This window comes from Dunckerocampus dactyliophorus, chromosome 9 (genome assembly GCF_027744805.1).
Source record: "Dunckerocampus dactyliophorus isolate RoL2022-P2 chromosome 9, RoL_Ddac_1.1, whole genome shotgun sequence".
Lineage (NCBI taxonomy): Eukaryota > Metazoa > Chordata > Actinopteri > Syngnathiformes > Syngnathidae > Dunckerocampus > Dunckerocampus dactyliophorus.
The window spans coordinates 32,148,983-32,164,814 of record NC_072827.1 but is presented as its reverse complement, the minus strand read 5'-3'; the positions used below and the strand labels follow the sequence as shown (position 1 = coordinate 32,164,814).

General features: G+C 42.0%; 1 protein-coding gene across 4 annotated transcripts in view; it reads left to right on the top strand.

The window, feature by feature from the left end:
• The window catches only part of gdap2 (ganglioside induced differentiation associated protein 2), a 73,945-nt gene that overhangs the window by 53,733 nt on the left and 4,380 nt on the right, over positions 1 to 15,832 (top strand). For 3 of the 4 annotated variants that reach the window (XM_054786857.1, XM_054786856.1, XM_054786855.1), the window contains exons 11-13: positions 1,289 to 1,428; positions 4,534 to 4,588; positions 4,782 to 15,828. In XM_054786857.1, the coding sequence (XP_054642832.1) occupies positions 1,289 to 1,428; positions 4,534 to 4,588; positions 4,782 to 4,991 (405 nt within the window). In that variant the 3' untranslated portion in view covers positions 4,992 to 15,828. Of the gene's footprint in view, positions 1 to 1,288; positions 1,429 to 4,533; positions 4,589 to 4,781; positions 15,829 to 15,832 lie in introns of those variants that run through there. The other variant, XM_054786858.1, reaches the window with a different exon arrangement.

The window sequence follows — 15,832 nt, the reverse complement described above, 5'->3', positions numbered from 1 at the left end:
CCCATTGCTTTAACATTGAGTCGAGACAAAAGCTGTGATCCACCCATGGACCTTGGCACGTACAACCGTACCACAAAATATACCATAACTTAGGCTGTGAAAATGTGTTTTAAAAGTCACCAGAGAAGCCATTTAAATTTTTTGATAATCAAAAAGTCTAGGGAAGAAAATCAAGTGTCATACTTTTCATGTATACGCTTCACGCTGGCAGGAATGTACTGTATAAACTCCACCAACATCCACTCTATATTTGAGAAAATCTATGTTTTTAGCATGATTTTATCATCTAAACTAACCCTATTGTATTTGCTTTTATATTTACAATCAAGGCATCCATATTGAAAATAGGACAATGCAACTGCGACATCCAGATAAAAAAACAAAACATATTTCACACCATCAGGTTTGAATGAAATTTCATCTGCAGATTGATATTAAAGTGAATTTATATCCTACATAATTTGTATCTTGTCCTGAAGCTCTTGATCCATGAATTTGAAAGGCGCAAAGTTGGACTTAACGTTTGAAGCCGTCATATGAGTCGACGTGGTTCAACACTTCGTAGAAATCCCATACAAAATGAAAGAGGAAGAAGTCATCTACCTAACAAACACGAATACCAATGAATATGCACCCCATATCCTATAAAAAAAATAGCATTTTTAAGGATGTCTCCACAGACTCTGCAAATGGAGCGCGCATGCGCAGCGTCAGATTTTTGCATCGCTAAACTTCAGGTTTTGTAACATTGCTAGTCTATGGGCCCAAAACTACAGAGGTGATTGTTAAGTATTACTCGTGAAATGTCATTCCCTGGGATTTGGTTTCCAGAACATGAATGAGGCATCTTCACCACTCTGACTCTTGCCACATCCAATATGGCGGCGATGTACGGCTCAGCGCTCGATGCGGCGTCTGTGTACATATATCTATGAGCTACCCCTCTCAGCATTAGCGGTGTTCTGAGAACTCACCACGTCCTGCCACCCTGAACACAGCAAAAGATGGGCTCAAGTGTATGCTGCGTGTTGACTGCTACGGAGACAGCAATGTTGCTCGTGGTGCTTAAAGGGCCGTATCGGCTTTCATGATAGGGAAAAAATACCGATATTAATTGATATCACATTTTTATGCCAAGTCTCGATGGCAACCAACATTATCGGCCCGATAATGTTGGTTGCCATCGAGACTCCAGACCCAAGCCTGCTATTGAGTATGACTTTTTTGTAGGTGATCTAGCCAAAAAAAAAAATCCAAACATTGCAAATCCAATTTTGTGCACGTGCAGGCCCTGCTGTACTTCATCCACGTGATGGACCACATCACGGTGAAGGAGTATGTGATGGTGTACTTCCACACGCTGACGGGGGAACACAACCACCTGGACTCGGACTTCCTAAAGAACCTCTATGATATTGTGGACGCCAAGTGAGTCTGGTTTGTTAAAAAAGCACTTTGAAGTGGAAGGGTGTGAGGGGGAGGGACAGCAAATGGCTTCCTGGAGTCATCATTTAAGAGGCAAAGACATCCATCAGATATCAGATATTAGGATGAGATGATGACTTAAGCAGAAGGCAGTATTGGGCCACATGGCCATTCCACCCACAAGAACTTTAAAGTGAACAAAATATGGAGATACTCCACGCTTTGAAGCTCTAACGGCTTCTACTGTGTTTGTTGGGCGCACCTCCGACCTTCACTTGGCCCTTACCACCTTCTCCTTCTTCTTGAAGTATAGTTCTACTTCTTGTGTTCCAAGGTCCCATGCTGCCGACGATTCTGTTTAGACTTTGGCAAAAGCAGAAGGAGCCATAAAAGAACAAGAACAGGCTTTTGAGAATCTGAAGGACATGTTCGGAAAGGGGGAAACTTTCCTGAAAGCATCTTCACGGAATATGAATCCAGCTAAATACGCTTTGGTACAGTCAGACGTTGTGATACCAAATGCAGTGTGAGGCTACATAAAGAGGTGGAGTTAGACACAGTGCAGCATCATCATTGGCCGACAGAGAATGGTCACTTCCAGAATGAGGAGAAGACAAAAAAGCTTTTTTTTTTTTTTTTACTTTTCAATCCCAGCCATTTTTCAAAAGACAACCGCTTCAATACCGACCATTCAAGCCTTTCAAGGCACACAGAATATTGTGTTCTATGGCTATATACACATGCAACCTACCAAAAGAAACATTAGACTCCCATCTTTCATTTAGGGAAAAACAAGTTTGTTTCTACCTTTTTCTGTTCTTTAGTAAACATCAGTGGAACTTAGGTAAGTTTCAGGAAAATATCAGTTCCCAACTAGAAAAGGGAGAAAAGCAGCATTTTGTGAAAAGATACATTTCAAGCAGAACTTTCCCTGTTGACACAAATATTTTTTGCTTTTGTGACAGCTGAAATATTTAAACAACTACACCACAACATGACAATGGGGTATCAAAATAACAATTTATTTACAAATATAACACCATGAACTATTTACAATTTTCACATTTGGAACTCAACTATGTGTGTGCATGTGTGCATGCGTTGCGTGCATGTGTTAAAACTCTGCACTCCTCCACACTCTCTCACTTCATCCTACCTGTCATGTGTGTTTTTTCCGTCCACATGATCTCTGCCGAGCTCTCATCAAATACACTTCTGCCACCTTGTGGCTGTTTTCATGGCTTAAAATTGCTCTGACACTGAACGCATCGGTGGGGAGTTGCGTCGTCACCTCTGTTTGCCTCGCGCCAAAAAAACGTAAAAGACGTATAAATACATTGTTGGGATCAGGCGGTGGGTTTATAAAAAGGTATAACTACATCTGCATGGTACTGAATGAGTTAATAAAGAAAAAAGACGTTGATATTCGGAGTTCACAGTGGTTCCTTTGTTTCTAAAAACACTTAATAGTGTGCTTGAGGTCTCAGTCTGTACACTGTACGAGTTTATTCTTCAGTGGGTGGTCTTTTAAAGCACCTTGCAGGCGCAACAAGCCCAGCAGGGCGTCAGCATTATTCAGCTGCTAACTAGCAAGCTTCTCCCGTCCATCCATTCAACCAACCGCTGTGTGTGTGTTTCACATTACATGCAGGGATCTCCTCTTCCATAAATACTTCAAAACCTAGCGTGGACTTGCCTCAGCTCTCAGCGGACAGTAGTTCCACCTCTCCTTAACTTTGTTCTGGCCCAGTCGCCACAGAAGCGAGCCGAAGCCTGCCAAGTGGAAGCCATCTCGCCGCTTGATCCGCTTCAGATGCCTCCAGGCTCCAGAAGGCCCCGACCAGCGTGCCGAACCACAATGTTTCCAGTTTTTACTGGCAATGTGGGGCAGGACAGTTTGTCGGCAACTCCACCATCCACAGTCACAACATGTTTGGGATGCTCCGTCTGTGACCTTTGTTGCTGCTGTATGTGCTCTGTTACAACGGAGACACGGGACGGCAGTGTCACCACGTTGCCCAGACATCACGCTATGCTTCTTATTCTCTCTTCAATGGCCTCTTTGACTATTAACTGGCCAGAATTCTGTCCATACGCTCTGCATTGTACACTTTAAATGCATTTAATAAGTGTGTGAGGCAGGGTTGGCCAAACTTTTTCCACTGAGGGCCACATACTGAAAAATGAAAGGACGGATAGGCCAATTTGATATGTTACGTTTTGTATATGTGAAAATGCCTTTTACTAGTATGAATTTTTTCTCCTTAAACGACACCTTTTTGTGCTAATTTTCCCATTCCTGTCGGAGTTTTTTTTTTCAAATATTTCAACATGTACATTGTTTTTGTTGTAATGTTATGACTTTATTTTCATAATATTGTCTAAATAAGGCAGCAGCAAGATCATTTTGTCAACAGTGAAGCACGGTGGTTGTGTGAACGAGTGCTACAGGCACTGTGGAGCTTCGGTTCATTGAAGGGAAAGATGTACTGTGACATGGTGAAGCAGAAGCTGATTTTCTAACATAAGTAGTCCAAGCACACCTCCAAAACGAGTGTCTTGTAAAATTACCAAAATATGACAAAATTGAGCTGCTGGACAAAACTTTTATTTATTTTTTTTTATGGACTTTTATGACTTGAATTTAGTTTTAAGAAAATGTCCAGATATGCAGCGCCTAAGAAATGTATTAGACCACCTTACTCGACTCATTGGGCTTCTCTGAGAAAAATGAATGAATAGCTAGATAGATACTTTATTTTTCTCCAAGAACGTGTGGGTAACAAAATAGTATTTGAGCATTAAAAATGACATTTCAGACCCAATCTCGTGTATCATCTCGTCTCGTGAAGGGAGTGTCTTGTGACACCCCTACTGTTAATGCAATGCTCAAATGCATTTGTCAACACTGTCATTTTGTATTTTCTGCAATTTTTTGTGGTCACATTTCTATACTTGATAGATGGAGCTTTTGGGTTTATAATGTCATGTGATACTGACATCGTCAAGCACGCTGACAGCCTGTCACATTTTTGTTCATAGTTTGTTTTACTCTTAGAACAACAGATTTATGCATTTATTTATTACAGCACGCCCTCTGTCTCACAGGTTTAAGAAGAATCTAAAGGCCTTCTACTTTGTACATCCAACTTTTCGCTCCAAGGTAAGGCCCTAAAATACGTGTTACACATTTGTCATTCTTGACAAAGACCACAAAACGTCTCGGTGTCTCATAAAATCCATAAAGCAGCCATGATTCAAATGAATGATGGACCACAGACTCCAGCGTGCCAAGTAGACCAATAAAAGGATTTCAGATCACGGGTCACTTGACCTTCTCTTTTCTAAAACCCAAGGTGTCCACGTGGTTCTTCACCACCTTCAGTGTGTCAGGCGTGAAGGAAAAGGTGCATTACCTGGACAACCTGCAGCAGCTCTTCACCTGCATCAAGCCCGAGCAGATCGACATCCCGCCTTTCGTCCTGGAGTATGACGCACGGGTGAGCACACAACAAAACATGAGGTGGCCACTATGGTTGATACAGCATATTAGGAAAAAAAACTAGGGCTGTGAATTTGATTAAAATAATTTGTATTATTATTAAGTGTGATTAATTGCATTTTGTCCATAGTTAACTTGTAATAAATCACAATTAATTGCAGAAAGAAAGAAGTTTTTATCTACAGTAAGTGGGGATGTCCGATACTGGCTTTATTGCCGATATCTGCTTTGGCGTTATTGTCCAATTCTCAATTTCCGATATCAACAGATACCAATACCGATACGTGTAACATCCCATATCTGCTGTCACGGAATTAACACATTGTGGTGACCCACAATATTGTTTTAGACATTCATCAAGTGTACTTCCCTTCCCAGGTCATGAGGTTGTTGTAGCCACTTAGCTGTCGCTAAAGAGTTGTTGCTTGTTGTTGAGATATTTCTTTGATTGATTGATTGATTAGGGACAATGCATATTGATGATCGTCTGCATACAGTACAGATGTAAATATGCCAGATCATAGCACAACTGCTAGTTTCCATCTGTAGTCCCCTGGCAGGTGACAAGAAACAACAATAAATCATGTAAAAACAATGAAAGACAAAAATAAATACAGAACATGAAAAGGTTAAAAAAAAAAAAAAAAGTTGAGTGGAGAGTAAACTGATTGTTGCCAACTACCTCGACTGCTGTCTCGTTGTGGGTCGCAGCTCCACATGCGGTGGCCCTCGACGTGGGTGGGGGTGTCGGCTGACGGCGGTGGCAGCGGCGGGGCCGTATTGGCGTCCGTGCTGTCTGCTCCGGCCGCCCGGCCCACTCCCTTGGTTTCGGCGCATGTGTGATGATGTGTTTCCGTGTGGTGGTCACGCTGGATGCCGCAACGACGGCCAGTCCAGGTGCCCATAGGCCTACATGCAGCACTTTTTAAAATTGGTTTTCATTACAGAGAAAAACCCAAGACTGCTATCCACCGATATTACATTTCTATGCAGATATCAGGCCGCTAATATCCGTGGGCCGGTCATCTACCAGGGCTTTGAATCTAAACTTACCATTCAAAATACTCTTTTCTTTCTCCATTTCTGCTGCACTTCCTTGAACCACAGCGGGGGCCGAGGGTCAAACAGGACATGCACATGTTAACAAAAATAGTGGCGTTAAAGGGAATTCCCGTTAACTCGTTATTAATGTGTTAACTTTGACAACCCTAAAAATACCACAAGGAAGAGACCTGCCTGATGATGAATTATGTCAGCCCTACGTATCATGTGGGGCAGCTTCATGACAAAGTTGCCACTTGGGTTCTGGTAAAAACAAAAAGTGACATGTTATTTTTACTAATGCTGCTTGAAGTTGGGTTGTGCAGGTGTGTAGATCTATCAGTCAGCCTAGTGAAGAGCCAGCAGAGATATACTGTATGAAAGTGCAGCGCAAGCCTCCAATGGACTGTGACTGCTCTGGATGCTGGAAGCAAATCTAAATTGAAAGTTGCAGTCAACGAATTCAGTAGGTTGGGGTTTTCTTCTAAAAGACAGAACTTGTTTCATGTTTTGAATGCTGTATACAGCAGGGTGCCCAAAGTTTTTCCACCAAGGGCCAGATACTGAAAAAAAGAATGTGGGGGTCGCTTTTACATTTTCTAAACCCGGGGTGCCCACACTTTTTCAGCCTACAAGCGACTTTTAAAATGACCAAGTCCGAAAGAGCTACCTCCTACTATAAACACAGAGAGTATATGTCCATTCATTTTCTATTCCGCTTGTCCTCACTAGAGTCGCAGGGCTATGCTGGAGCCTATCCCCGCTGACTTCGGGCAAGAGGCAGAGTACAGGGGACTGGTCGCCAGCCAATCAGAGGGCACATATAGACATTTGGAGTCGCTAATTAACCTAACATGCATGTTTTTGGAATGCGGGAGGAAGCCGGTGTACCTGGAAAAACGCACGCACGCATGCACGGGGAGAACATGCAAACTCCACACAGGGAGAATTGAGACAATGGAGATTTGAACCCAGATCTCCTGACTGTGTGGCCAACATGCAGGGCACTACTAGGCCACCGTGCGGTCGAGAACATACAGTATATACAGTCAAACCTGTCTTAGCGGCCACCTTTATAGAACAGCCACCTGCCTATAGCAGCCACTGAAAAAAAAATTCTCCCCCCCCCAGCAAATTTACATGTTATAGACCCTGTGTATAGCAGTCACCTGTCCAACACGGCCAGCGGCCACCCATTTTGTCTCCCTTGGTCAATATCTGACCGCATATAGCGGCCAAATTACCGACTCAAGTAGAAGCTTCATGCACGAAAAAGTTTTGTTTTTCAATCAATGAAGCCGTCGTGTGTAGACTTTAATTACTGAGTCCTAGCTCAGTCACAATCATTCACAAGATCCACACAAACTGTCAGTTGTTCCACATAAAAAAGCCGTCTTCTTTTGAGCTTGCTATTTCCTGCTCAAACATGTAACTTTAAGAGCATTTGCACCAAAACATTACCACAAAGTAGGCTGGGAACAGGACGTGCTCCCAGTGACGCTACAATTTAAAAAAAACATACGCTAGCATGCATGCGGCAGCGGGAGCAAAACTGAGTTGGGTTGTACTTAATTGAAGTATTTTAGAATGTACTCACGTTATTTTTCATCAATCCTCATCCACAAATCCATCAAAGTCCTCATCTTCTGTATTCGACACAAACAAAGCCGTCTTCTTTTCCGTTCGCTACTAGTCTGTTAACTTGTCAGTGTTATTCAGCTCCGAAGCAAACAAGGAAACTTCTCCTGTTGCTTCTGCCAACTTTATTTATTGAACGCGGCCACCAGACAGCAGCTCAGAACACACACACATCTCTCAGCATCGTCTCTCCTTCCTGCTTGCCCAGAAGGCAAAGGTTAAACAAGCCCCACTACATAGCTGTCCAGGCAATGCCTGTAACAAGTGACACCGTTTATTTCCTGGTGTGAGACAATGTGCACAATGTGTGTCAATACTGAAATGCCGCTTGTTGTGGGGAAGGAGAGACTCACGTCGCCGATGCACTTTAATGGCTTTATTAACAGCGGAGAACACTGCAGGACTTTACATCCACGCCAACATAAACACACTTCCCAACTCTCTTGAAACTCACAGCTAGCACTCAGCCTAGCTCTCCTGCTCGGGACGCCCACCGTCACTTCCTGATGAACTAAAGCTGTAATGACACTCTACCGTATAAAAAGTAAAATATTAAAAACAAGCGTAAGACATTACTAGCACAGCTTTGTTCTGTGGGTCGTGGATATATTCTATCAGTTATTATTAAGCCTCTAGCTTTCTTTTAGTAAGTAAAAACCTTGGCTATGATTGCACTACATTGTCATGTAGACCTACAAAGTACACTTGGAAGAACAAGAGGTGAATAAATGTATTGCAACTGATGTGAAACTGATGAGGGGTAGGATTAAATAAGCTTTGCTTCTTCCTACTCCTTTTTGGACATGCAAAATTGTGAATTGTACTATGTGATGTGCTACTGTTTGACTCATATGCATGTTCAGAATTAAAACCATGAACCATGATAATAACAAGCCTAGTAGTGCTGTACAACTTTTATCCGCAGTCTGCAGTGCCCTCTACTGGTCAACATTATTATTATTATTATTTTCTCTTTTTTTTTCTTTTTTTTCCCTCTACTGGTCAACATTCAAACTGGACGCCAACCTGTCTATAGAGGCCACCTGTCTATACCGGCCACTTTTGCAGACTCTCTCTAGTGGCCTCTATAGACAAGTTTGACTGTATTTAATATATTTCTAAATGTAAGTATTTATGGACACCATACATGCATATCAACGGTGCACACACTGTCTGAGCATGCAAAATGAACTACCTCTTACCATAAAACATAACATACAGTGGTGTGAAAAATTGTTTGCCCCCTTCCTGAGTTCTTTTTTTTTTTTTTTTTTTTTTTGCATGTTTGTCACACTTAAATGTTTCAGAACATCAAACAAATGTAAATATTAGTAAATGACAACACAACTCAACCCTTGATGCACTTTTTAAATCAAACTTTTTATTATTAAGGAAGAAAAAAAATCCAAACCTCCATGGCCCCGTGTGGAAAAAGTGATTTCCCCCACCCCACCCCACCAAGAAAGAAAGTATTTGAGATCTATCAGTGTGGAAAAGGTTAGAAAGCCATTTCTAAAGCTTTGGGACTCCAGTCAACCACAGCGAGAGCCATTATCCACAAATGTCCAAAACATGGAACAGTGGTGAACCTTCCCAGAAGGGGCCGGCCAACCAAAATGACCCCAAGAGCGCAGCAACGACTCATCCGAGAGGTCACAAAAGACCCCACAGCAACATCCAAAGAACCGCAGGCCTCACTTGCGTCAGTTAAGGTCAGTGTTCATGACTCCACCATAAGAAAGACGCTGGGCAAAAACAGCCTGCATGGCAGAGTTCCAAGACCAAATACACTAAGTCCCCAACTAACGACCACAATTGGTTCCAGACGACCGTTCTTAAGTCGAATCGTTCTTAAGTCGGAACAAAATTAATACTACCAATGATATAGGTACTACATGTACGTGTATACATATACAGTATATGTGTATGTATGTAAATATGAGTTTGGATGCAGTAGTAATATTAAACCAGGATAATTCATGAAAAAAACAATAATAAAAGTGATATAATAATACGTAATGATAAATGTTATTTACCTTTGAAGAGGAGTGGTCGAGCATACGTCGTTGTGGAGGAGGAGGAATTATTGAAAAAAGGACAAATCTTCGTCGTCGTTAGATTCCTCCAAAAGTGGTAGTTCAGGGGAAACTACTGAGGTGGAAGGAATTGGCGACGAAGGTGCAGACGAAGGTGTCGGCATTGGTGGCAAGTCACATGGTGACGACGGTACAGGAGTAGCAGATGTCCGTTTGTAGAAGCTTTTAATGGAAGTTTGTATGGTCTTCCTTTTCTTGTCCTCGTAGATGATACGGTAGCACTGTAGAGTGTCGTTGATACTGGTTGAGACCTTCAAGAACCTCTCAACATTAGGGTCTTGACCCTCCAGAAGCATTAACCCCTCTTCAAATTTCGAAAAGGCAGACAAAAGAAGCTTTGTGTCAAACCTCTTAATGGGAAGTGTTTCTTCTTCTTGCGCTTCCTCCTCCTGCTGTTGGCGCTGCATCTCCTCCAACTCCATAAGTTCTTCATTGGTTAGCTCCTCTGAATGCGACTCGAAAAGCTCCTCAAAATCATCCTCCTCCAATTTGAGCTGCAGCTTCTTGCTGATCTCTATCAAGCTGGCAACCACCTTCTTGCTCTCCTCCTGTTGATCGAAACCTTTAAAGTTGTGGCAAAACTATGGGGTCAGATACTTCCATAGACCGTGCATATTTGATTGAGTGACCTCACGCCACGCAGCATCGATATTCTTGATGCAGTCGTAGATGTTATACGACTTCCAGAAGTCACGTAGAACAGCCTCGGTGTTCTCTTGGTCCACGGCTTGAAGTGCTTGTCTGTGCGTGCGTCGGGTGTAATATTTTTTAAAGTTGGAAATCACACCTTGATCCATCGGCTGTATGATAGAGGTGGTGTTGGGAGGGAGATGGACCACCTTAACATCTGGATGGAAGTCGTCCAAGTGCGGTGGATGCCCGGGTGCATTATCGAGTATCAAAAGAATCTTGAACGGGATGTCATTCTCGCGACAATACAGCTTGACCTTAGGGATAAAGTGGTGGTAGAACCAATCCTCAAATGGCAAGAGTTACCCAGGCCTTGTTGTTAAACATCCAAATAATAATGAAGTCTTGGTCACGTTCTTGGTCAAGTGCTCTGGGGTTTGCAGCATGGTAAACAAGGAGAGGCTTCACCTTAAAGTCACCAGACGCATTTCCGCCAAGCATCAGCGTGAGTCGATCCTTGGCCGCTTTGTACCAGGGCGTACTTTTCTCCTCGCGGCTCATGTAGGTCCTCGTTGGCGTCTTCTTCCAAAAAAGGCCCATTTCAGCGACATTGAAGATTTGTTGGGGAGTGTATCGATGATAACCTTTAGGATAGAAGGAAATTCTTCGGCAGCCTTTTTATCCACACTTGCAAGCTCACCTTTTAACTTAAGGTTGCGCAAATTTGCTCGCTGTTTAAAACGAAAAAAAACAACCACGGCTAGCCACAAAGGTGCCTTCATCAGCAGCATCCTCTCCTGCCTTTGCCTTCACATCTTCAAAAAGGCTTCTAGCCATTTCCTGGAGCAACGAAAGGGAAACAAGTATGCATCGTTGATTCATGTTGTCCAGCCACATACACAGGAGTTTTTCCATCTCTCCCATGCATTTGCCTCTCCTCTTTGTAATGATAGTGGATAGTGGATGGTACAGAAGTCTTCACATGTTCCATAATGTGAACCTTGCCTTTGTAAATTGTTCCTCTGGTTGAGCGATTCACTCCATAAGCACGTGCATTACATTAGCCATTTTCTCACCACCGTCCAACTTCCTGATGATGGCCACCTTTGTTTCCATGGAAATTGCTTGACGTTTCCTGCCACTACTACTAGCACTTGCACTTGATTTATCAGCCATGATAACGGATAACAAACATCTCTGTAAAGTATCGAATGGGGTACAAACGGTGTGCTCCGAGATGTTATCAGCGACAAGTGCAGCGACGAACTGAGAAAGATCGCGCGAGAGGGATGCTGCTACCCACAATTCATAGCGGCGGAATGGCGCATAGTACATTATTTCGAAAAAATTTAAATGACAAAATATGGCAATTTTCGAGAAAAATCATGAAAAAAATAGACCAGTCGACTTGTGTTTGCAAGTTGGGGACTTAGTGTACTCTGTGGTCTGATGAAACAAAAGTTAAACTTTTTGGAAGGTGTGTGTCCTATTACATCTGGCGTCAAAGTAACGCCACATTTCCGAAACAAAAAAAAAAACCCATCATAGCAACAGTAAAACATGGTGGTGGTAGTGTGATGGTCTTCAGGACCTGGAAGACTTGCTGTGATCATTTGAAGCATGAATTGTGCTGAAGGAGAATGTCGGTGACCTCAAGCTGAAAGCAACATGGGTTCTGCAGCAGGACAATGATCCAAAACACCAGCAAGTCCACCTCTGAATGGCTGAAGACTTTGGAGTGGTCTAGTCCAAGTCCTGACCTGAATCCTATTGAGATGCTGTGGTATGACCTTCAAAAGGAAAAGCCTCCAATGTGGCTGAATGACAATAATTCTGCTAAATTCTTCCCCAGCGCTGGAAGAGACTCATTGCAAGTTGATTGCAGTTGTTTTTGCTAAGGGGGGGCAACCACTTTTTAGCTTTAGGGGGGCAATCACTTTTTCACACAGGGACATGTAGCTTTGGATTGTTTTCATCCCTGAATAATAAAAACTTTGATTTAAAAAGTGCATCGAGTGTTGAGTTGTGTTGTCATTGACTAATATTTATGTTTGTTTGATCTTAAACAGTGTGACAAACATGCAAAAAAATAAGGGCAAACACTTATTCACACCCCTGTATATTAATATCTAACCGGTAACTTTGAACACATTCAGTTTCAAAGTTTACAGGTCACCAAAATAGTTGATAGCATTCAGTAATTCCCAATTCAAATGAATTCAATTCAATATGGAATGAAGATAATTACACGTAATTGCTCAGTAGTCGTGTACATAACCTGAGTATTATGTCAGTCAAAAGAGTAATAATGTAGTGTTCATTATACACACACTTCATGTATTATGTCCAGTTAGCATTTAGATCAAACATTACAGACATTCCACAAATGAAAGTGATTATGCAGCCGAAGCCAAGGCGACATATTAAAAAGGTTTTCAGCAATGGGCACATTTTCCAATTCATTATGAAATAAAACCGTCACAAATGAAAGTGTAGAAAAAACACATTTCTATAGTGGAGTTCAGGACGCACAGCACAGCCATCAAACAGCTGACTGTTTTTGAACATAGCTAGATGCCACAAGTGAAAGGAGAACCTTTGCTACAGATATCAGCATCTTACTGCCGAGTTGGATTATCCGTAATCGGAATAATAAAGATGAACGTTGCATTTTTCTGTCTGTTCACCACGTACTTTACCGGGGAGGCGCAGCAGTAAATCAGGAGGGGGGCCTTCATGTCGGCTGACTGATGTCATATGACATCTACATCGGCCCACACTACCCTTGCCATGTACGTGATGGGAACCCCTGTTCTAAATCCATGTAGCTATGCTGAGATGTTTTTTTATATTTAAAGAATAAATAACCTGCACCTCCGCTTTGTGAGATCAGTGACAAGCATGTTAATATGAATTCACTTCTGCTCAAGTTATGCTTTTTTGCTTGTTATTCCATTTTTGCTGTTTTTATTTTATTTTTACAAATATTTCATCTTTCTTCTTGTACATTTTTTCTCTTATTATGTCTTTATTCTGATATATTTTTGACTTTATCATAACATTATAACTTTTACCTAACCTATATATCTTAAATTGCAACTTGTTTTTTTGTTTTTTGTAATATTCTTACTGTTTAAAAAAAAATTCTAATTATATTAGCATTTTTAGTCTTTAATATTTCTACTTTATGCATTTTTTTCTCTTATGACTTTATTCTCCCAATATTTTGTCTTTGTTTTGTTTTCATAATATTTGGACTGTTTAAAAAAAAAATGCATTTTTATTAGTTAATACTTCTACTTTATGATTTTTTTTCTCTGAATACTATTACTTTATTCTCCTTTGTCATTATTCTCATAATATTACTGCTTTTTTGCCCAATTTTTACTATTTTTACATTTTTCTTCTTGACCTGTACTTTGAGAAGGGGCCAAGGGCCAATAAAAAAACAGCCGTGGGCTGTAAATGGCCCCTGGGCCCCACTTTGGGCACCCCTTGTATACAGGACACAGATCTCACATTTGAGCAAGCATTTTCTTGTGCCAAGGGACAACGCTGGCGATACTTTGGATCATCAGTGCAGCAGCCCCACCAGTGGTGTCATCACGGATTCCACTCACAACCTGTGCACCTTTGTTCAGTTCCATGCCCAAGAGGATCAAAGCAGTGCTGGATAACGGCGTTCACACTAAATATTCACACCAACCACACAATTTGGACTTGTTCACTGTGAGCTGGACTCACTTGTGTTGCCACATAGTCACACAATAATGACTGCGTTGTTGACAGGAAATCCATACCGCATTTGAAGCTGTACACTGAATACTCTAAAGTTTATCCAGGTTTACGTTCTACATTATTGTCTCTTGACAAAATAGAATCAATATGTGACGGCGCTACTCGTGTAAAAATGGCGTTTTAGTGGTCCGTGTGACACAAACAGCCCGCCATCCGGCGTCCTTCGTTGCTGTGATAAGCGGCGTGAGAGAGGAACACCTGAGCTGGAAAAGTCCGCTTCGCTTGGAGGGTGGCGGCTTCCTGGAATGGAAGTTTCCACAGATAAAGACCGACTGAATAAGCCATGTTTTCCAGAGTTGGCAGCGACTTGTCGAAGTGACTCGGGTCAGGTCAGGCGGTGTTTGAAGACCCATTGAGTCCTGGCTTCAGGTCCTTGTTAGAGTCGGTTCTTATGCCCAATCTGGGCCAGTTTCCGCATGCAGTGCATGAACGGAGTGAGCCCTTTTGTCATCATACTCTTTGTCTCGGCGGGCCGCTAGCATACAGTGCGAAAAGTGTAGCGTAGGAGAAACGATAGTAACTGATTGCAATGCATCATCATGTACTTTTCTTATAAGAAAAGCTAAATTCTCGTCTTCTCTTGTTCTCATAGACCCATGTCTCTCATGTTTGGTCTGGTCTTGTGACACCCCTCGTAGATAGTGATACCTTCACTGCTGCCCTCTGCAGGTTCTTGCTGATGTCACAGCAACAGCAACAGTTGTTTTGGGGTTACTTAGTACACCAGTGCTTGCTTTCTTCTTCAGGACATTCCAAATGGTTGTGGTGGCTATGAGCAATGTTTGTGCAGTGCTTCTGATCCATTTTTCCATCTTCTCTCTGATTCGCTGTTGCTTGTTTTTTACCCAAAAACAGCTCTCTGCTTTTCATGTTGTTTTCACCTCTAAATGCAGTCTACACAGGCAAAACCTATCCTACCCAATCCGAAAGTGAGCATAGTGCTATTTATTGGTTGAATATGTGATGTAACAGGACGCACCTGTCAGTCACAGGTTCCAGTACTGTGGCCATGTGCGTGCTGAATAAAGTAGTGTACAGTTGAAATGTTGCCAGTCGTAAATAAAAGATAAATCAGCTGACAGCTCTAATAGCCATGAAAGCAGCCTGGACACTTGATTTATTCCCTTTTACCTTAAGCACCACACATTCTGATTTAATAGAGGTATTTGTTTCTATTATTGTATTCAGTTGTTTCGTTATCCTGAACTAAAAAAAGAAATTCATTTCCCAGGTATTCGTATTACTCCAAAATGTGCATCAAATTCAGTTCAAGTTTGAGTCAAATAGCACAAAAATCATTTCACACAAATAAAAAAGGCAATGTAGATTTTAAAATAATGACTTATGTGCCAGGAGGCCCTTGGGATTGTCTAACGGCGCCACCAACCAATACCACTCATCAGAAATAAAGTGGAAAATCTCCAGTTAATCCAAGTGATTGGCATCTCACTCATGGATGATCGGTACCAGAATCAGCAGCATAAAACCCTGATGGGAGCATCCCTAGTGTGTTTTGATGTTTTTGGTGGTAGGAATCCAAGGGTCGTTCCTTGAGAGTCTCTTGACTGTGGATCTCCAGATCTGTCTCCCATCTCCATACCAGATCCCTGCTAGCCAGCTAGAGTTCGTTGAAGAAGTCCTGGTTGTGCTCCCACCAGAGAAGATCCAGTATTCCTGAACTGTTTTCTGTCCTCTCCATCAC